The sequence below is a fragment of the Lolium perenne genome, chromosome 6 (genome assembly GCF_019359855.2).
Source record: "Lolium perenne isolate Kyuss_39 chromosome 6, Kyuss_2.0, whole genome shotgun sequence".
Classification (NCBI taxonomy): Eukaryota; Viridiplantae; Streptophyta; class Magnoliopsida; order Poales; family Poaceae; genus Lolium; species Lolium perenne.
In genome coordinates, this window is record NC_067249.2 from 120,131,868 (window position 1) to 120,155,777 (window position 23,910).

Here is a 23,910-nt window from a genome sequence, read left to right on the forward strand (position 1 = left end):
CAAGCAAAAGACAAAAAGTAAGAAGAACCGGAAGCTTACCCGGTAGCGACCGACATCTTATTCCAGCGCTTCCTGCTGTAGGGTTTGCCGCCGTGGTCCTTCTTGGAGCGCTTGGCGGGGGGAGCTTCGCTGGAGCCGGCCTCAGGGGCCGGAGCCTTGTTCTTTTGCCCCCGGGAGGCTAAGTTGTCCAGGAACTCCTGGCCATCCTCAGCTTGCAGGGGAACTGGGCGCTCCACAACCTGAGGGTTTGCGCTGGCTGAGCGGAGATCTACAGAGAGACAGTGTATAAGGAAACGGATGAACAAAATACCTCAAGGATAGCGACCTCGTCATCAGAACCGGAATCGTTGATTGAAAAGTTACCGGGATGCTTGGTGTGCGTCGGGCCCATCTTGTGCTTTCCCTTCAGGTAAGGGTCTGGGTCGCAGTCGCCCTCAAAGCGCCGGTTCGGGGCGTAGGACGCTCGCTCCTCCTTGCGGATCCGGCGGAAGTTCTGCGACACGGTAGAAACAAGTTAGTATAAAAAAGAGAAAAAGTCGCAGGTACTTTGGTACAAAATTTTCCGGAGATCCCGAGATCTTACTTGGCGCGGAGGAGAGTTCCTGCGGCTATAAGGAGCCAACCCATATTTTCCGCTGGGCCTCAAAGTGTTTTGGCAAATCTGCTTGGCCTTAAGGACCAAGTCAGAGGCGCTCAGCTGGTGGGTGGTTATCTGGGTCGGATCCATCCGGCCCGATATCTGGCAGATCTTGTGGGTGCGCCGCTCAACGGGCAGCACCCGACACGAGAGGAAGACCGTGACCAGATCATCCGCATAAAGGTTGGTCTCCTTCTTGTTCTTCTCGATGAAAAGGCCGATCCGGATGGACTCCTTATCGTCCTTAGGATGGTGGAGCCAGTTCTTCAAGCTGGGTGGCCCGGGAACATATTCCGGAAGATTGATGAAGTCTTCCGGGCCACCATTCCGGACATAGAAAAAGGATTTCTACCAGGTCCAGACAGACTCCAATTCGGAGAGTTTGTAGAAGGAGCTCCCTTGGCGGGGCGAGAGAATGCAGCCCCCAACATAATCTTGATCCAATAATGATGTAAAGCATATGAACTGAGATCAAATCACTCAAAGCAAATGTCTATATTGATATAAGAGATGATAATGCAAGAGTTAAACAAGCTATAAGTTTTCATGAACTATCGCTTCAAAGACATGAAACCGTACAAAGTTCATTAAAGATGTGTTAAGTATTCAACGTAGAAGTTCTATCCTTCATTCCAAGCATCAAGTAAATTTTCACAACATAAGAAGGATTCAGTCAAGTAAACATAAACATGAACGTCATGAATCAACTGTTTCGAAGTCTACTCAACCGGTGAGCGCAAGCATTTGGTATTAGCACCAGGATGTTATGGCATAAAGAACGTTAATGGGGGTTTGGAAGGCCAAATGGAAGAAAGTCTTACAAAGCTATAAGTGATCATTAGACAAGAGGAAGTCTTATGATCGAAGCTATGCAAGGAGTAGTGATTTCCATGCAACGGATGCACATAGAGCTATATGTGTATGAAAGCTCTCCAATGGAACTAGTGGGGGTGCATCCAACTTGGTTGCTCACGAAGACCTAGAGCACTTTTGAGGAAGCTCATCATTGGAACATACAACCCAAGTTCTATAGTGTAAATTCCCCACATAGTTATACTAGTAAAACATGGAAACTCTCTCATATGGAATATAGGTGCTAAACATGAGCACAAATGATGACTATGAATACTGTAGGTGCTAAAACATGAGCACAAGTGTGGATAAAAGATAGTAATGCTGCCCCCTTTTTCTTTATTCTCTTTTTTCTTTTTCTTTTTCTTTTCTATTTTTTTTCTTTCTTTTCTTTTTCTCTTTTTGATGGCCTCCATGGCTCTTTTCACTTTTAGGGCAACATCCTAATATGACAACACACTTTTTGGTACAAATAACTCATAATGAATAAAACATGGTGTATAAAACTGTATGCCTCTGCCAGTGTAGCAGGATGTGCAATGATCTAGCGTAACATGGGTAAACCACACATCAGCTGTATAGGATCATGCAAAGCAATATATAAATAACAAATGACAACATGTAATGTAATGTAAAATGGAAGTTGCATGGCAATATATCTCGGAACAGCTGTGGAAATGTTGTGGTAGGTAGGTATGGTGGCTGTTTTGAGGAAGATGTATGGCTTATGTGTAGGAGAACAAGAGAAAGTCCTCCCACGGGTTTGGATGTACTGGCGAAGTATGCACAATTCTCAATGTGAGCAAAAGGCAATGCACAGTACCGAAGAGGCTAGCAAATTTGGATGGTGGAAGTGCCAAAAACAGTAGCTTAACATTAGTCAAAAAGAACTCACAAGCTTATTGCAAACATCTAGCAGGTTCAACATTAAGAGCATGATTAAAATTTACTCCAAGGAGGGCCGTTCACGGTGGCACAAGTACCCCGCTAGCTCCCTCGACCTTCAACACAACTTAGTTATCACGTTGAACTCTCAGACATGGAAAGCTATTGTAGCGATCCGACCCGGTACGGGTTGAATCTCTGTGCTTAATAGTGCTAGTCCCTGGATCAATCGCTAGCACACATAGTTTAAGATGTAATACCAAGAAACAAAGGTCTTTATTACTTCGCATGATCCAAAATTACATAATAACTTACAAACTGCATAGCACAAGGCTAGCTCAATATCAGAGTTTACAACAAAACATATCAGCATGGAGCCCTTCGTCTTCATGTGCCACAGGCGAGCATGTCGAGTATAGACTCGTAACCCTAACCATCGAACCTCACTCGTTCATCAAAATATCTGCAACATAAAACGTTGCAGCCACGCAGGGTCAATACATTTGGAATTGTATTGGCGAGTATCACTAGAGACTTATAACAAATCTATCAAGTACATTTTCAAGGTGAGGGTTCAAACTTTTATTTTATTTTGCACAAAGCAATCATAGTATCGTCCTAGTTTTATCCCAGCAACTTTAAGCTCCGAACTCCTCTAGTGCACATGTGAGTAGGTCAAGCTCAGGCCCCCTACCATGTTAATCTCCTTTCTTCCATTACACATGCTAGTAAGTCAGGTTCAATACCCTTACCATGCTAATCTCCACTCCATTAGTGTACATGTCAGTAAGTCAGGCTCTACACCCTTACCATGTCACTCATCACCAGTGTACATGTCAGTAAGTCTGGCTCAACACCCTTACCATGCCACTCACCACCAGTGAACATGTCAGTAAGTCAGGCTCAACGCCCTTACCATGCCACTCTCCCATCAACTAGTGTACATGTCAGTAAGTCAGGCTTTCTGCCCTTACCATGCCACTTGACCTATACATGTCAGTAAGTCCGGCTCAAAGCCCTTACCATGTCGGTCGACCTACAACCTTCTCAAGTACTATTCATATCCACCCCAATTCATCCAATAATTGTTTTGTCAACTCAAAACTAACCTTTCAACTAATACATGCCCATGACATGATATTCCACCCACTTATAAAGTAAGCGTATCCAAGCAATCAAACATAGGTTGACGAGCAATGAATCCAAACATAATAAACATATGGCTATCCTGCGCGGGTTTCATAGCAATAGCACACAAACCATCAATAACAATCCTACACATGTACTTGTACTAAAATCCTACTGCACTTATAGGAAAACTATAGATCTGTTATGATCAAAAGTTCAACTTGCCTTATTTGTTGTTGTAGCTCGCACTCTTCGCAATCACACGAATAACAATCTGGACAATCTAACGATGGCAAACAATTCACAATCAATAATCAGCGCAATACAAACAGAGCAAACATAGTGTGTACATGTTCTGAAAACGAAACTTAAATCAAAAAGAAACTTTATAAACATTTTCTACATTCAATTAGGATTTTAAATAGGCTTTTGACACAAAAGCACCTTTCAGTATATTATAATTAAATAATTCATTTGTAGACATACGAATGGATAGATAATTCCATTTATTTGCATTTACAATTGGAATCAACTTAAAGGGATTTATAGAATTTAAGTTATGTCGAAACTACTCAAGTTATCATATTTAGACTTGAATACTTGCAAATAGTTCGATAAGTTTTAGGCACTGATGTTAATGGACATGGGACATCAATAAGTTCCATTGCAAGAGAAATCATTTGATTTAAATTTGCAGAATTTAAACCATGCAGAAAATACTCAAACTTACATATTTAAATTTAAATATTCGAAAACAATTTAAAAGTCAAATTTTATTGCACCACTGTGTTCTCCTCATTTTTGTGAGTTCAACGACATATTATTTGTTAGAATCTGAGTTTCCAAACATCAGTTATGAATATTACAAGATTAAACATGTCGCGGTTAAATTTTGATGTTGTACGAAAAGTTGTCCGGAAAAGTTTATCGGATGGAAAAACTTACAACACGAAAGTTGTAGATAATTATTTGATGTATGTATGCAACAAAAAGTTATCTAAAACGGAGTGGTAATTCATAAGATATGGAATTTGAAAGTTTTCACGCGTGAACGAGCTAGCACAATCTACGTCTGATCGATTGGAGAATACTTGAACCGGTTCAGTTATTTGTCTAACGTGAATGGTTAGATTTGGATCTAACGGAGTAACGGCTTATGGTGGATCTGACATAATCTACTCCAAACTGTACTCATTAGCACGATGACATTACCGACGATGGCAGTATGCGTATGTGGTTGTTGAGGACGTCGACGGCGAGCCGAGCTAGCCATAGCCGTAGGCATTGGAGAAGTGGCTCGGTGCAGCGCATCGCGGCGAACTCGCGGGTGTGCTAGCTCCCTGGAACGGCAGCAACAAGTGGACGGGGGAGCTCCAGCGTCGGTGTAGCATAGTCGAGGTTGGGCGGGACGTTTGGCTTGTGGTCGTCGGAATCGACGAGTGTCGGTGGCGGAACGATGAACTTCGGCGAGATAACTGGACAGCCTGACGGCGCTATTTATATGGATTCTACGATGCAAAGATAGAGGAGACGCGTGGGTATTTATAGAAGAAATTTTCGTGGCAAAGGGGCAAAAATCTGGGCTGAATCTGAGATTTTGGTGGACAGTTTGGTTCAGTGGAGAGTTGGCTTCGTAGGCGAACCGGTAGAGGTTGAAGATGCGTGGGTGGGACCGAGCGCGGACGTGCGTGCATAGCTGGCTGGCTCGTTTTGGCCTCACCAATTGGTTCTTCTATTTTTTTTTTCTTCTCTGCCTTATCTTTACTCTCTAGCAATAGATTTAGCTCTCTAAATTAGCCTCAGATAAATTACGAGAACTTTGTAAAAAAAATCTAGTACTGCATTTGGATGTTATGGAACAATGTTACAATCTAAACAAAACACCCGAGAAAATTTCTATGTGTTTGGCTTAATAGGCTATTTAGGAAAACTGGAAATAGAATTTGGTTTTATGCAAAGAAAATGATTTAGAGTATAACTTTTTTTTAAACTGAAACTTTACGTTGATCTGTCTTAAACATGTATTCTCATTTTGAAGTTCAAAACAATTCAAATGACTTTATAAACTAATTTTGGTCTGGACCAATTGCAAGAACGTCATTATGCATATAATGCCACATATGCCTATTGAGCAAGAATTAAAAGTAGGCTTTAAGAAACTTTTGAGTAAAACAAGTTCATAAACATTTCGAAAACTAAGCCTTTGGATATTTCCTCGTAGAGACATTTGGCAAACTTTCAAAACGAGTTTATGTTTAAAGAGAAAGCCAAAATCGAATAGTTTAAAACCCACTTCACAAGGTTAAGAAAACAATTCTAAAAGTTTTAGTTTCTTCTGAAGTCTAAACAAGATCTAGACCATGAATTATCTTGTCTCTTTTGAAACAAGTCCTCAAAAGTTTATTTCCATTCATAATTTTCAACAAAGAAAAACAATTCAATCAACTTAAATTATTAATTAAACATTTCAAATTTTATAAAAATTTGGGATGTTACAGCTATCAAGTCCAACTACACCTTCAACTATTTAAGTAGAGTTTGTAGTACGACACAAGCTTAAAGACAACAATCCACTACTAATTTTAACTTATTTATCCAGCAAGCTTTACCATCTAAAATACCTCAAAACGCTTGCAAAGAATCAAGTTATCAAAGCTCCATGATCTACAAGATTATGCAAGTATTTCATTATACCACTACCACATGCAACATTTTCTGTTTCCAACCTTCGCCATGAACATTAAAAGTAAAGCTAAGAACACTAGTGTTCATATGAACAAGCGGAGCGTGTCTCTCTACCACACAGGCATGAATTTATTCAAACAAAACAAAAATAAAAACAAACAGACGCTCCAAGTAAAATACATAAGATGTGATGAAATAAAAATATAGTTTCACTAGAGTTGACCTGATAATTTGTCGATGAAGAAGGGGATGCCTTGGGCATCCCCAAGCTTAGATGCTTGAGTCTTCTTTAAATATGCAGGGATGAACCACGGGGGCATCCCCAAGCTTAGAGTTTTCACTCTTCTTGATCATATTGTATCATCCTCCTCTCTTGACCCTTAAAAACCTCCTCCACACCAAACTCAAAACAAACTCATTAGAGGATTAATGCATAATCAAAATTCGCATGTTCAGAGGTGACACAATCTTTCTTAACACTTCTGGACATTGCCCAAAGCTACTGGAAGTTAATGGAACAAAGAAATCCATTCAACACAGCAAAAGATGCAATGCGAAATAAAAGGCAGAATCTTTCAAAAACAGAACAGTCTGTAAAGACGAATTTTTCTGGGGCACTAAACTTGCTCGGATGAGAAAACTCCAAACTAATAAAAGTTGCGTACATATCTGAGGATCACTCACGTAAATTGGCAGATTTTTCTGAGTTACATACAGAGAACCCTGCCCAAATTCGTGACAGCAAGAAATCTGTTTCTGCGCAGAAATCCAAATCTAGTATCAACCTTCTATTAGAGACTTCACTTGGCATAACAATGCAATAAAATAAAGATAAGGAGATGTTGCTACAGTAGTAACAACTTCCAAGACTCAAATATAAAACAAAATTGCTGTAGTAAAATAAAACATGGGTTATCTCCCAAGAAGTGCTTTCTTTATAGCCATTAAGATGGGCTCAGCAATTTTAATGATGCACTCGCAAGAAATAAGAGTTGAAGCAAAAGAGAGCATCAAAAAGCAAATATGAAACACTTTTAAGTCTAACCCTCTTCCTATGAAAAGGAATCTTGTAAATAAACAAATTCATGAAGAGCAAAGTGACAAGCATAGGAAGGCAACACAAGCTCAACTTCAAGATTCTCAACATAAAGAGGGGAAACTTAATATTATTAAGATGCATATAACCATATTTCCCTCTCTCATAATAACTTTCAGTAGTTTCATGAGCAAACTCAACAATGTAACTATCAAGTGAAACATTCTTATCATGAGTCTCATGCATAAAATTATTACTACTCCCAACATAAGCATAGTCATTCTTATTAATTGTAGTGGGAGCAAATTCAACAAAGTAGCTATCATTATTATTCTCATCAAATGTAGGAGGCATAGTATAATCATAATAGAATTTATCCTCCATAGTAGGTGGCACCAAAAGACCACTATCATTATAATCTTCATAAATGGGAGGCAAAGTATCATCAAAGAAAATTTCCTCCTCCATGCTTGGGGGACTAAAAATATCATGCTCATTAAAACCAGCTTCCCCAAGCTTAGAATTTTCCATATCATTAGCAACAATGGTGTTCAAAGCGTTCATACTAATATCATTGCTACTATCATGCAAATAAGGTTCCATAGGTTTTTTAATTTTCGCATCAAACAATCCATGTCTTAACTCAGGAAATAGCTTAAAAAGCTCACAGTTGTTTTCCATTATGCCTAACTAGTGAAAAATAAAAACAAGAAACAAAAAGATGCAATTGCAGGATCTAAAGGAAATAGCTTCGAGCACTTACAATGGCGCCAGAAAATAACTTAGTTACCTGGGACCGGAGTGTGAGTGCCTTTTACCTTTCCTCCCCGGCAACGGCGCCAGAAAAAGAGCTTGATGTCTACTCACACTTCTTTTCCTGTAGACAGTGTTGGGCCTCCAAGAGCAGAGGTTTGTAGAACAGCAGCAAGTTTCCCTTAAGTGAATCACCCAAGGTTTATCGAACTCAGGGAGGAAGAGGTCAAAGATATCCCTCTCAAGCAACCCTGCAATCACGATACAAGAAGTCTCTTGTGTCCCCAACACACCTAATACACTTGTCAGATGTATAGGTGCACTAGTTCGGCGAAGAGATAGTGAAATACAAGTAATATGGATGATTATGAGTTGTAATAGCAATCTGAAATAAATATGGCAGCGAGTAAACATGCAACAGAACAGTAAATAAACGGAGATTCGATGTTCGGAAATAAGGCCTAGGGATCCTACTTTCACTAGTGGACACTCTCAACATTGATCACATAACTGAAACTACTCTACAATCTCTTGTTGGATAACAAACACCATTCATTGTGTAGGGCTACAAGAGCACCTCAATGCCGGAGTTAACAAGCTCCACAACATTCGATGTTCATATTAAGTAACCTTAGAGTGCATGATAGACCAACGCAATTATACCTAGTACTAACATAGCATGCACACCGTCACCGACAGGTTATGAAAGGGGGGATAGATCACATCAATACTATCATAGTAATAGTTAACTTCATAATCTACAAGAGATCACAATCATAGCTTATACCAAGTACTACATGATGCACACACTGTCAACATTACATCATGGAGGAGGAATAGACTACTTTAATAACATCACTAGAGTAGCACATAGATGATATTCAACTAGATCACAAAGAGAGAGAGATGAACCACATAGCTACGGTAGAGCCCTCAGCCTCGGGGGAGAACTACTCCCTCCTCATCATGGAGACAGCGATGGCGGTGGAGATGGCGGTGGAGATGGCTTCCGGGGGCAATTCCCCGTCCCGGCAGGGTGCCGGAACAGAGACTTCTGTCCCCCGAATTGGAGTTTCGCGATGGCGGCGGCTCTGAAAGGTTTTCTGGAGTTTCGTCAATCCGTGGCTTATTCGTCTAGGGTTTTCGCGACGGAGTCCTTAAGTAGGCGGAAGGGCAGCTGATGACGCGTAAAGCACACGCTCGTTGGGAACCCCAAGTGGAAGGTGTGATGCGTACAGCAGCAAGTTTCCCTCAGTAAGAAACCAAGGTTTATCGAACCAGTAGGAGTCAAGAAGCACGTCGAAGGTTGATGGCGGCGGGATGTAGTGCGGCGCAACACCAGGGATTCCGGCGCCAACGTGGAACCTGCACAACACAACCAAAGTACTTTGCCCCAACGAAACAGTGAGGTTGTCAATCTCACCGGCTTGCTGTAACAAAGGATTAACCGTATTGTGTGGAAGATGATTGTTTGCAGAAAACAGTAGAACAAGTATTGCAGTAGATTGTATTTCAGTAAAGAGAATTGGACCGGGGTCCACAGTTCACTAGAGGTGTCTCTCCCATAAGACAAACAGCATGTTGGGTGAACAAATTACAGTTGGGCAATTGACAAATAAAGAGAGCATGACCATGCACATACATATCATGATGATTATAGTGAGATTTAATTGGGCATTACGACAAAGTACATAGACCGTCATCCAACTGCATCTATGCCTAAAAAGTCCACCTTCAGGTTATCATCCGAACCCCCTCCAGTATTAAGTTGCAAAGCAACAGACACGTGCAGTAAGTATGGTGCGTCATGTAATCAACAACTACATCCTTAGACATAGCATCAATGTTTTATCCCTAGTGGCAACAAAGACAACACAACCTTAGAACTTTCTCACATCGTCCTGTGTGTCAATGCAGGCATGAACCCACTATCGAGCATAAGTACTCCCTCTTGGAGTTACAAGCATCTACTTGGCCAGAGCATCTACTAGTAACGGAGAGCATGCAAGATCATAAACAACACATAGATATAACTTTGATAATCAACATAACAAGTATTCTCTATTCATCGGATCCCAACAAACGCAACATATAGAATTACAGATAGATGATCTTGATCATGTTAGGCAGCTCACAAGATCCGACAATGATAGCACAATGGGGAGAAGACAACCATCTAGCTACTGCTATGGACCCATAGTCCAGGGGTAGACTACTCACTCATCACACCGGAGGCGACCATGGCGGCGTAGAGTCCTCCGGGAGATGATTCCCCTCTCCGGCAGGGTGCCGGAGGCGATCTCTGGATCCCCGAGATGGGATCGGCGTTGGCGGCGTCTCTGGAAGGTTTTCCGTATCGTGGCTCTCGGTACTGGGGGTTTCGTCACGGAGGCTTTAAGTAGGCGGAAGGGTAGGTCAAGAGGCGGCGCGAGGGGCCCAGACCATAGGCCGGCGCGGCCAGGGGTGGGGCCGCGCCGCCCTAGGGTTTGGCTGCCTCGTGGCCCCTCTTCGTTTCGTCTTCGGACTTCTGGAAGCTTCGTGGAAAAATAGGCCCCTGGGCGTTGATTTCGTCCAATTCCGAGAATATTTCCTTACTAGGATTTCTGAAACCAAAAACAGCAGAAACAAAGAATCGGCACTTCGGCATCTTGTTAATAGGTTAGTTCCGTAAAATGCACGAATATGACATAAAGTGTGCATAAAACATGTAGATAACATCAATAATGTGGCATGGAACATAAGAAATTATCGATACGTCGGAGACGTATCAGCATCCCCAAGCTTAGTTCTCGCTCGTCCCGAAGGTGTAAAACGATAACACGTATAATTTCGGAGTGACATGCCATCATAATCTTGATCATACTATTTGTAAAGCATATGTAGTGAATGCAGCGATCAAAACAATGTATATGACATGAGTAAACAAGTGAATCATAAAGCAAAGACTTTTCATGAATAGCACTTCAAGACAAGCATCAATTAAGTCTTGCATAAGAGTTAACTCATAAAGCAATAATTCAAAGTAAAGGCATTGAAGCAACACAAAAGAAGATTAAGTTTCAGCGGTTGCTTTCAACTTGTAACATGTATATCTCATGGATATTGTCAACATAGAGTAATATAATAAGTGCAATAAGCAAGTATGTAGGAATCAATGCACAGTTCACACAAGTGTTTGCTTCTTGAGGTGGAGAGAAATAGGTGAACTGACTCAACATTGAAAGTAAAAGAATTGTCCTCCATAGAGGAAAAGCATCGATTGCTATATTTGTGCTAGAGCTTTGATTTTGAAAACATGAAACAATTTTGTCAACGGTAGTAATAAAGCATATGTATCATGTAAATTATATCTTACAAGTTGCAAGCCTCATGCATAGTGTACTAATAGTGCCCGCACCTTGTCCTAATTAGCTTGGACTACCGGATCATCACAATGCACATGTTTTGACCAAGTGTCACAAAGGGGTACCTCTATGCCGCCTGTACAAAGGTCTAAGGAGAAAGCTCGCATTGGATTTCTCGCTATTGATTATTCTTCAACTTAGACATCCATACCGGGACAACATAGACAACAGATAATGGACTCCTCTTTTATGCATAAGCATGTAACAACAATTAATAATTTTCTCATTTGAGATTGAGGATATATGTCCAAAACTGAAACTTCCACCATGGATCATGGCTTTAGTTAGCGGCCCAATGCTCTTCTCTAACAATATGCATGCTTAACCATAAGGTGGTATATCTCTCTTACTTCAGACAAGACGGACATGCATAGCAACTCACATGAAATTCAACAAAGAGTAGTTGATGGCGTCCCCAGTGAACATGGTTATCGCACAACAAGCAACTTAATAAGAGATAAAGTGCATAATTACATATTCAATACCACAATAGTTTTTAAGCTATTTGTCCCATGAGCTATATATTGCAAAGGTGAATGATGGAATTTTTTAAAGGTAGCACTCAAGCAATTTACTTTGGAATGGCGGAAAATACCATGTAGTGGGTAGGTATGGTGGACACAAATGGCATAGTGGTTGGCTCAAGTATTTTGGATGCATGAGAAGTATTCCCTCTCGATACAAGGTTTAGGCTAGCAAGGCTTATTTGAAACAAACACAAGGATGAACCGGTGTAGCAAAACTCACATAAAAGACATATTGAAAACATTATAAGACTCTACACCGTCTTCCTTGTTGTTCAAACTCAATACTAGAAATTATCTAGACCTTAGAGAAACCAAATATGCAAACCAAATTTAGCATGCTCTATGTATTTCTTCATTAATGGGTGCAAAGCATATGATGCAAGAGCTTAATCATGAGCACAACAATTGCCAAGTATCACATTACCCAAGACATTAATAGCAATTACTACACGTATCATTTTCCAATTCCAACCATATAACAATTTAACGAAGGAGAAACTTCGCCATGAATACTATGAGTAGAAACCAAGGACATACTTGTCCATATGCTACAGCGGAGCGTGTCTCTCTCCCATAAAGTGAATGCTAGGATCCATTTTATTCAAAAAAAACAAAAACAAAAACAAACCGACGCTCCAAGCAAAGCACATAAGATGTGATGGAATAAAAATATAGTTTCAGGGGAGGAACCTGATAATGTTGTCGATGAAGAAGGGGATGCCTTGGGCATCCCCAAGCTTAGACGCTTGAGTCTTATTAGAATATGCAGGGGTGAACCACCGGGGCATCCCCAAGCTTAGAGCTTTCACTCTCCTTGATCATGTTGCATCATACTCCTCTCTTGATCCTTGAAAACTTCCTCCACACCAAACTCGAAACAACTCATTAGAGGGTTAGTGCACAATAAAAATTAACATATTCAGAGGTGACACAATCATTCTTAACACTTCTGGACATTGCATAATGCTACTGGACATTAGTGGATCAAAGAAATTCATCCAACATAGCAAAAGAGGCAATGCGAAATAAAAGGCAGAATCTGTCAAAACAGAACAGCTCGTATTGACGAATTTTAAAATGGCACCAGACTTGCTCAAATGAAAGTGCTCAAATTGAATGAAAGTTGCATACATATCTGAGGATCATGCACGTAAATTAGCTTAATTTTCTGAGCTACCTACAGGGAGGTGGACCCAGATTCGTGACAGCAAAGAAATCTGGAACTGCGCAGTAATCCAAATCTAGTACTTACTTTTCTATCAACGGCTTTACTTGGCACAACAAAACACAAAACTAAGATAAGGAGAGGTTGCTACAGTAGTAAACAACTTCCAAGACACAAAATAAAAACAAAGTACTGTAGGTAAAAAACATGGGTTGTCTCCCATAAGCGCTTTTCTTTAACGCCTTTCAGCTAGGCGCAGAAAGTGTGTATCAAGTATTATCAAGAGACGAAGTGTCAACATCATAATTTGTTCTAATAATAGAATCAAAAGGTAACTTCATCCTCTTTCTAGGGAAGTGTTCCATACCTTTCTTGAGAGGAAATTGATATTTTATATTACCTTCCTTCATATCAATGATAGCACCAACAGTTCGAAGAAAAGGTCTTCCCAATATAATGGGACAAGATGCATTGCATTCAATATCCAAGACAACAAAATCAACGGGAACAAGGTTATTGTTAACGGTAATGCGAACATTATCAACTTTACCCAAAGGTTTCTTTGTAGAATGATCAGCAAGATTAACATCCAAATAACAATTTTTCAGCGGTGGCAAGTCAAGCATATCATAAATTTTCTTAGGCATAACGGAAATACTTGCACCAAGATCACATAAAGCATTACAATCAAAATCTTTAACCTTCATCTTAATGATGGGCTCCCAACCATCCTCTAGCTTTTTAGGAATAGAGGCTTCACGCTCTAGTTTCTCTTCTCTAGCTTTTATGAGAGCATTTGTAATATGATGTGTAAAGGCCAAATTTATAGCACTAGCATTAGGACTTTTAGCAAGTTTTTGCAAGAACTTTATAACTTCAGAGATGTGGCAATCATCAAAATTCAAACCATTATAATCTAAAGCAATGGGATCATCATCCCCAATGTTGGAAAAAATTTCAGCGACTTTATCACGATTTAATGATTTTATAGCTTTAGCAGGCTTTCGCGCTTTGCATTAGAAGTGGAAACATTGCTAACACCAATTCTTTTATTAGTATTAGTAGGAGGTGCAGCAACATGTGTAGCATTAGCATTACAAGTGGTGGTAATAGTCCAAACTTTAGCTACATTCTTCTCTTTAGCTAGTTTTTCATTTTCTTCTCTATCCCACCTAGCACGCAGTTCAGCCATTAATCTTATATTTTCATTAATTCTAACTTGAATGGCATTTGCTGTAGTAATAATTTTGTTATGATGATTTTCATTAGGCAAAACTTTTGATTTCAAAAGATCAACATCAGCAGCAAGACTATCGACTTTAGAAGCAAGTATATCAATTTTCCCAAGCTTTTCTTCAACAGATTTGTTAAAAGTAGTTTGCGTACTAATAAATTCTTTAAGCATGGCTTCAAGTCCAGGGGGTGAACTCCTATTATTGTTGTAAGAATTCCCATAAGAATTACCATAGCCGTTGCCATTATTATAAGGATATGGCCTATAGTTATTACTAGAATTGTTCCGGTAAGCATTGTTGTTGAAATTATTATTTTTAATGAAGTTCACATCAACATGTTCTTCTTGTGCAACCAATGAAGCTAATGGAACATTATTAGGATCAATATTAGTCCTATCATTCACAAGCATAGACATAATAGCATCAATCTTATCACTCAAGGAAGAGGTTTCTTCGATAGAATTTACCTTCTTACCTTGTGGAGCTCTTTCCGTGTGCCATTCAGAGTAATTGATCATCATATTATCAAGAAGCTTTGTTGCTTCACCAAGAGTGATGGACATAAAGGTACCTCCAGCAGCTGAATCCAATAAATTCCGCGAAGAAAAATTTAGTCCTGCATAGAAGGTTTGGATGATCATCCAAGTAGTCAGTCCATGGGTTGGGCAATTTTTAACCAAAGATTTCATTCTTTCCCAAGCTTGAGCAACATGTTCAGTATCTAATTGTTTAAAATTCATTATGCTACTCCTCAAAGATATAATTTTAGCAGGGGGATAATATCTACCAATAAAAGCATCCTTGCATTTAGTCCATGAATCAATACTATTCTTAGGCAGAGATAGCAACCAATCTTTAGCTCTTCCTCTTAATGAGAAAGGGAACAATTTTAGTTTAATAATATCACCATCTACATCTTTATATTTTTGCATTTCACATAGTTCAACAAAATTATTAAGATGGGCAGCAGCATCATCAGAACTAACACTTAAAAATTGCTCTCGCATAACAAGATTCGATAAAGCAGGTTTAATTTCAAAGAATTCTGCTGTAGTAGCAGGTGGAGCAATAGGTGTGCATAAGAAATCATTATTATTTGTGGTTGTGAAGTCACACAACTTAGTATTTTCAGGGTTGGCCATTTTAGCAACAAGAATAAAACAAACTAGATAAAGTAAATGCAAGTAACTAATTTTTTTGTGTTTTTGATATAGCAAACAAGATAGCAAGTAAAGTAAAACTAGCAACTAATTTTTTTGTATTTTGATTTAGTGCAGCAAACAAAGTAGTAAATAAAACTAAGCAAGACAAAAACAAAGTAAAGAGATTGAGAAGTGGAGACTCCCCTTGCAGCGTGTCTTGATCTCAAGAACGGCGCCAGTAAATTTAGCTTGATGACGCGTAAAGCACACGCTCGTTGGGAACCCCAAGTGGAAGGTGTGATGCGTACATGCAGCAAGTTTCCCTCGTAAGAAACCAAGGTTTATCGAACCAGAGGGAGTCAAGAAGCACGTCGAAGGTTGATGGCGGCGGGATGTAGTGCGGCGCAACACCAGAGATTCCGGCGCCAACGTGGAACCTGCACAACACAACCAAAGTACTTTGCCCCAACGAAACAGTGAGGTTGTCAATCTCACCGGCTTGTGGTAACAAAGGATTAACCGTATTGTGTGGAAGATGTTTGTTTGCGTAAAAACAAGAGAACAAGTATTGCAGTAGATTGTATTTCAAGAAAGAGAATTGGACCGGGGTCCACAGCTCACTAGAGGTGTCTCTCCCATAAGACAAACAGCATGTTGGGTGAACAAATTACAGTTGGGCAATTGACAAATAAAGAGAGCATGACCATGCACATACATATCATGATGATTATAGTGAGATTTAATTGGGCATTATGACAAAGTACATAGACCGTCATCCAACCGCATCTATGCCTAAAAAGTCCACCTTCAAAGTTATCATCCGAACCCCTCCGCATTAAGTTGCAAAGCAACAGCACAATTGCATTAAGTATGGTGCGTAATGTAATCAACAACTACATCCTTAGACATAGCATCAATGTTTTATCCCTAGTGGCAACAAAGACAACACAACCTTAGAACTTTCTCACATCGTCCTGTGTCAATGCAGGCATGAACCCACTATCGAGCATAAGTACTCCCTCTTGGAGTTACAAGCATCTACTTGGCCAGAGCATCTACTAGTAACGGAGAGCATGCAAGATCATAAACAACACATAGATATAACTTTGATAATCAACATAACAAGTATTCTCTATTCATCGGATCCCAACAAACGCAACATATAGAATTACAGATAGATGATCTTGATCATGTTAGGCAGCTCACAAGATCCGACAATGATAGCACAATGGGGAGAAGACAACCATCTAGCTACTGCTATGGACCCATAGTCCAGGGGTAGACTACTCACTCATCACACCGGAGGCGACCATGGCGGCGTAGAGTCCTCCGGGAGATGATTCCCCTCTCCGGTAGGGTGCCGGAGGCGATCTCCTGGATCCCCCGAGATGGGATCGGCGTTGGCGGCGTCTCTGGAAGGTTTTCCGTATCGTGGCTCTCGGTACTGGGGGTTTCGTCACGGAGTTTTTAAGTAGGCGGAAGGGTAGGTCAAGAGGCGGCGCGAGGGGCCCAGACCATAGGCCGGCGCGGCCAGGGGTGGGGCCGCGCCGCCCTAGGGTTTGGCTGCCTCGTGGCCCCTCTTCGTTTCATCTTCGGACTTCTGGAAGCTTCGTGGAAAAATAGGCCCCTGGGCGTTGATTTCGTCCAATTCCGAGAATATTTCCTTACTAGGATTTCTGAAACAAAAAACAGAAACAAAGAATCGGCACTTCGGCATCTTGTTAATAGGTTAGTTCCAGAAAATGCACGAATATGACATAAAGTGTGCATAAAACATGTAGATAACATCAATAATGTGGCATGGAACATAAGAAATTATCGATACGTCGGAGACGTATCAGCAGCCTCGAAGGGGCCCTGGTGGGGCCAGACAGTAGGGGGGCGCGCCCCCCCTGGGCCGCGCCGCCACCACGTGTGGGGCCCCCAGGGCTCCCCTCTGGTCCCTCTCTGGCTCTCTGGAAGCTTCCGGGAAAAATAAGGTTCTGGGCGTTGATTTCGTCCAATTCCGAGAATGTTTCCTTACTAGGATTTCTGAAACCAAAAACAGCAGAAAACATGAACTGGCACTTCGGCATCTCGTCAATAGGTTAGTTCCGGAAAATGCATAATAATGACATAAAGTGTGTATAAAACATGTAGGTATTGTCATAAAACAAGCATGGAACATCAGAAATTATAGATACGTTGGAGACGTATCAGCGGCGCGCGTCAAACTCCCACGTCCCAAACGATATCCAGTTGTAGGAGTTGAGCGCGTACGCCGGATCTTCCCGGAGATCCGGCGGCAAGATCGCTCGGCGGCGGCGCACCTCTTGCCGACGTTCTCGCTCCTCGCTCGGCACGGGGGGACCGGCACGCGCCTGGAGTTGAGGTACCAGCCCCCTCCAGGCAGGTTTGCGTCCGGCCATGGCACCGGCCGGTTTTCCTCCGAAAGGCGGTGCGCGAGCTCGACACGGACGTACCGCCCGACCCGTGGCTTCTTACCGGACCACGGGCCGCTAGCCCTGTGGTCGTTCTTGGTCTTGCGTAACGAATAACATTTCTTTCCCATGGCATCGGTCGGATGGATAGTGTCGGCTCTGGCAATGGTATAGTCGGGGAAACAGGCGCCGACAACGTTCCTTTAAGAGGCTCGGACGCCATCTCACCTTCAATGCCCTGCTACTACGACGTCGCCCAGCAGCGCACGCTCCCGGAAGAGTAGGCGCGCCATTAATGCGGCCTAGAAAAGCGGCAGCGCGCCATCTGTAAGTAATGTCGCGAAAGACGAATCATCTATGCCCCTACCAAGTGGTCCCATGCATTGACCAAGCGGACGACCGGTGCGTCCGTGTAATGTGCGTAGAGACGCAAACCTGCTTTATATTTGGGCCACATTTCATTGTTGCGGAGGGTCCGATCCGCTCGAGTGGAGATAGTACTAGACGCATTTTGGGCGCGAACAGAGGCAAACGGTCGCTTAATGTGCATTTGCCTCGGCCGGTTGGAAATGCCCTAAGACGATGGGAACCTTGGCGACCTCGATTTCCTCCTGGAACGGCAACGGGACACGGCCAGAGTTAGGTGGCGGGACGGCGCGTCTCGGCATCACGCGTTCCCGGTGATATAGGAAGAGAGGAGGTCCGTCTGGTATACCTATCGATGTGCCACGACGAGGCGCATTCAGTGGCGAATTAAGTGGTCGTGGGGTCCTCTGGTTCGCCGGAGATTTCTCGCCGGAGTTGAGGTCTCGGACAGCAAGATCCGGTCAATCATGAAAACGACGACCTGGGGTTGGCGTGGACACAACAGCATGTCAGGGAGATGCGCAAGGGAGCAAGGGAAAGATTGAAACCGAAAGGGAGGCGGGGTTGGCAGCGACGGAGTTCCGAGCTCGTTTCCGACTAGCCTGGCGGCGCTGTGCACATGGGATTTTGAGGAATTGGAGAGGGCGTCGTCTGGAATATAAGGGCGCGGGAGAGTGTCGAAAAAGGCAGTGAATCGTGCGAATTGAAGGCCGGAGAAATCACCGCACGCGGTTGTCTCCTGGCGTGATTGATGCTGGAGGTTGAAGATGCCGACATCAGCGATGACGTCACCTGACGAGTGGGATCCGCTTGGCTCCAGCAACGAAAAAAAAATGGAAATTGACTAGGGAGAGATGGGACTGGTTCGGTGCATTGCTGCCCAGCTTGGTGCAAGCTCTTCATGCGCACGTCCGTAACGTGCACGGAGGAAAACAACTAAACAAGGTTTCCATCGTTTGTTTTTCTTCTTTATTACTGATTTTTGTTTAAGCGTCAGAATAGGTCAAAACTTATCAGTAAATAAACTTACAAAAGTATTACAAATTCAAACTAATTTTATTGGAGTTAGGGAACAACATTACCGTTTAAAATTTAATAAATCTAAAATATCCGTATGCACTCTGGCATTCAATTGCTACTCATATTGTAGTTCTAAAATTAGTATTTGAAAGGTTTTAAATAAAGGTTGTCGAACAAATTCAAACAAGAACATGAAAAGTTTCTTTCTTTGAGAAATTACATCAAAACCGAACAATTCAACACACTTATTTATTTATTTTGCATTCCAAAATTTTCACATTTTGGGATGTGACAGTCAAGCATTGTGACATTAGGTAGGCAAACATTAACTAGTGAGAGTTAGTCTAGCGGCCGAGGACATGAACTTGCCCATCCACGAAACTGTTTTCGAAACTGATTTTTCAATCTATATATTCCCAAGTGCTTCAATTGTCAAATATTACATTGATCCAAATTAAATGGTAGTATTATTATTTCTACAAAGTTCTACATGATGCATTCAGTCTTGCCAAGTTACAGAACATGAATGTTTGTCGCTTAAATTGTGTTTTTCGCCTTGGATTAAGTCTGCTTACATGTATAAAACAACATAATATTAAACAAAATATATAGAACCATGTTGTTAACTTTGGTTACATATATTTGAAGACCACATGGTAGTATACCAGAGCAGCAGGACTGGTATGGTATATAACAGTTGCTCCAGCCAAGGAAGGCACAGCACAGGCTTGCCCTTTCCCCCACCCCCCGTCGTCTCGCGCACGGCGTACCCCACGCGGCGCACACAACACCACCACGGCAAAAAGCAAAGCAGGAAATTCCTCTTCCCCCCGTCCGGCGGCGCTGCTGGTGCCGGCCCTTGATGACTTCCGCTCCCAACATCGAGATGATCGCCTCCTCGCTCCGCAACTGCTCCCTCAACGGCGGCTTCCGTCGCCGTGTCAGGCACCAAGACCACGACGAGGGCAGCGACGACAGCGAGGGAATCACCGTCGAGCTCAACTCCGAGGTCTCCCTGCCCTACCACTGGCAGCAGTGCCTCGACATCCGGGTACGTACGCGTTCGCCCGCCGTTCGGATCGATTGCTTCATTCCTTGGGGAGAGAGAAAGAGAGAGAGAGACGCCATGGATGGGGATCGAAGGTCGTGTGTGCGTGCATGGCCGTGTGTGCTCTCCCAATCATTTGTACATAAATGGCTTACGAGGTAGGTGGATGCCGGTGAGGCCGAGGCTCGGATCCGATTGGATCAATCATTCCATCATTAATGGCGAAAGTGGCTGCAAACTGGAGACAGAGTTCAACTTCATTTAATCGCCTTCCCTTTTGGCCCCTGCCTGCCCCCTCTTTTGTTCTCTTGTTCTTGGAATCTTGCAACCTGGAGTAGAGTAGTAATCAGCTATTTCTTCACATTAAACCAGGCAGCCACTTTTCCCCGCTCTTCTAACTCTTGTTTGCAAAGTTTCCTTTTGATTCCTTTTCTTCTTCTTCTTTTCAGCTCCTGAAAGACTCGACCCTTTTCTACTGAATGAATGCGAAAAAGGCTCGCACCTTTTTGCCCTCGCTGATCTCAGCATGCTGTCTTGAGATATCGTATTGATCTGATGCGCTTTCAGATCTGCGTTCGTCTTCTAAATGCTGACACATCCCTGTGGATCCATTCTATTTTGCTCTCTCTCTCTCTCTCTCTCTCTCTCCCTCTCGGCAAAATTTGGAAACGTTGTGTTCTTTCTTTACAACCCTGCTCTAGTTACTTGCATGCCCTCCAATATCACTAGCTGCATAGACCATAGCTGATTTGATCCGCATTTCCGTTCTGCCCAGTGCCCAGCACCTGTACTCATGTGTATCGGTTTAAGCTATTCCCATGGCCATTCATCAGCCTTAAATCCTTTTCGCATACTGGCATTATCCTAAATCCCAGTCTGCATACCTTGATAGTTTTTATCTCTTATTTTTGCGGGCAGTGAACGGCCAACATTCATGTTGATATGTTATTTAACCTGTTTGATGCAGACGGGGCAAGTGTACTACGTCAACTGGGAGGACGGCACCCGGACGACCGTCGACCCTCGCACGCCGTCGCACTTCTCCACCCAGTCGACTCCGCGGTCCATCTCCTCCGCTTCACGCCGCGGCGCCTCCACCTCCTCGTCGGGCTCCGGCTACACTTCCGCGTCGTCCGTCGGCACAGTCGCCGCGGCGGAGTGGTTCTCCAGTGCCACCGGCGGGTATGGATACAATGAGAGCCACATCTACGATGATGGCGACGACGAGGAGAGCAGCAGCAGCAGCAGCCGGAGCTCCGCCATCTCGTCTGCCCTCTCGTCCTTCTCCCCCACCGACGAGTCCGCCTCCAGCGGCAGCAGCAGCGACAACGGCAACAACGCCGCCGGCCACGTGCTCGTGGCAGCCGGGTGCAGGGGGTGCTTCATGTACTTCATGGTGCCAAAGAGCGCCGGGCTGTGCCCCAAGTGTGGCAGCTCCGGCCTGGTCCACCTCGGCGGCAGCAACAATGCCTCCTACGCCTGAGCTGGCAGCCTGCAGTCACCGCCTGGTCCCCGTGACTCACTAGTTGCAGGGGCGCTGCCATTTCGCAACTGTTCAAGCTCTGTCATGGACTGCCCATCTGTGTAGGTGTTCACTGTTCAACGGGAAAAAAAGGTTTTCAGCGGGAAAGTCCCCGAATCTTTGACATTGATTCGTGTGTGTGTGGGCAAAATGAAGGGACCCAAGCGTCTAGAATCTGTTTAAGCTCCTATCACCATTTGCCATTCTACAATCTGTGGGATCGACGACAGAGAATAACCCTCCATTTTTCCTTCTTCTTTGCCCCTCACCCGTTTTCAAGAACGAATATGTGTACCCTAATCAATTAGCTGGAATCAACTAATTAGCGCAGTGCTTAATTTGCAATGTGTAGCTACATTATTTATTATTATTGCCTTTATTAGGATTCGCAGGCTTTGCCGATTGTTTGTGGAACTGTTTTTGTATCTGGCCTGTGTAATATTCTTCTGGTTGTGTGTGTATGTGGCTTTGAAGCAAGCCCATCCGGCCATCCGTATCCGATGTCTGCAACTGTCATGCATGTTTAACGACAAAAAATTCCTCGTGAAGAGAGAGAGGCAGTAAGATTCTTATTCCCTAGGAAAATAATAATTTAATACTGGTACTGTATTTCACTTGCTTTCTTCAGCAAGGGGGACAGCGAGTGATCAGGGTGCAGCCGGTTCACGTGCAGCATCTGTAAATTCCTCTTGTTATTATATTTCTACTCAGTGGGACAGAAATGATTGTCTTGCATCTCTGTGGTTATCCACACTGATTCAGTACTTAAACACTCACTAGTCTTGAATGAAGCTACTAGTTGCTACTGGCGTTTACGGCTGGGCAGTTGATTAAGCACTCGCTCGTTAGCTGTGGCTCGCAACAGAGGAGGAAGGGGCATGGGACAGACCCCAACAACACATGGCAACGCAAGCACTGGTGAGATACAGACAAGGCCGAAACCACACGAGCATCGCAACAAGTGCATCAAACAAAAGGTACATGCTTTTGAGAAACCTGTCACACTAGCAAAAGTGCAGCTATAATCCTACCCATGGGAATTCTTGTCTTCTTCTACTGAAGGCTTTGGATAGGGCACAGTATGTTTCGTATTTCGATGGTCATGTGTCCGACTCTCAAACAAGGAGGAGAAAAACATTCGTCATCTCCAGAAGCCCGACGCAAACGGAGGCTGAGTAATCGTTTATGTGCGTCGTGATTGGAAATACGTCTGAGCCCTCCTTCAGCGAGGCGACGTAAAGTGACCGGCCGTTCGCGGCGACGCAAACCTGGCCCAAATATGCGCTAGGTTTGCATCTCCGCGGACGCTGTGCGGTCGCGCCGAGTTTCCGCTGAAAAAGACGTAGGACCCGCGCGTCCGTGGCAGGCATGCCGATATTATTCCCGCCAGTGGCCATTCCCCGTGCGAAAAATCAAAGTAGATCGGCGCGAGCAGTCCAGAAGTGATGGACGTCCTCGCCGCCGCAGCCACCACCATGGATGCCGAGCAAACCATCGCACCCGCCGCCGCCCCACACTCCCCCGTAGCCACGACCATAGCCATCATGGAGGCTGCAGCTCCGGCGGAAGCAAAGCTGGCCGCCACCGACGGCCGGGACGCAAAGCTGAAGACGGCAAAGAAGGTGCTCTCCAAGGAGGAGAAAAGCGTCGCGGCCGGCGCAAGAACCTGAAGGAGAGGAATGCAGTGGTCGCTGGCCAGCAGGCGTGGCAGATGCAGGTGAAAGCCGGCGTCGCGCAAGTAGCCCTCCATCCGAGCTTAGCGGAGGGCTACATGCTCTTCAAGCGAGAGGGGATCACCGGCGTCGCTCCTCCGGCCTCGTCGGTGAGCTCGGCAAGTTCCCAGCTGCGTCCTGGAACTCCCGCTCCCTTGCAGGGCCACCCGGAGTGGCGCCGGTGCAGTTCAACGACGCGCCGCTGCAGTTGAACGGAGCGCCGGTTCCCAACCTCAACCGGACGCCTAGAAGCAGTGACTCATGCCCGGGCGTGACACACAAGATGCGCCAACTGCTGGAGGAGAGGATGTCGGAGCCCCGCAACCTGTTTGATGAAATGACAGTGCCTGCACCGACGATGGACGATCTGGTA

General features: G+C 43.6%; 1 protein-coding gene and 1 long non-coding RNA gene across 2 annotated transcripts; one reads left to right on the top strand and one right to left on the bottom strand.

Moving 5' to 3' along the window:
* Positions 1–2,607: 2,607 nt before the first annotated feature.
* LOC139832022 (uncharacterized) lies at positions 2,608–5,160 on the bottom strand. The gene is made up of 3 exons (XR_011746511.1): positions 4,715–5,160; positions 3,728–3,785; positions 2,608–2,837 (listed from the first exon to the last, which is right to left on the bottom strand). It is a non-coding gene; the product is annotated as an uncharacterized lncRNA (long non-coding RNA).
* A 14,797-nt stretch (positions 5,161–19,957) lies between these two features.
* Positions 19,958–22,163, top strand: LOC127319521 (protein CURLY FLAG LEAF 1). The gene is made up of 2 exons (XM_051349492.2): positions 19,958–20,306; positions 21,271–22,163. The coding sequence occupies exons 1-2, from the start codon at positions 20,118–20,120 to the stop codon at positions 21,784–21,786; spliced, it is 705 nt and encodes a 234-aa protein (XP_051205452.1). The 5' UTR covers positions 19,958–20,117; the 3' UTR covers positions 21,787–22,163.
* Positions 22,164–23,910: the final 1,747 nt, after the last annotated feature.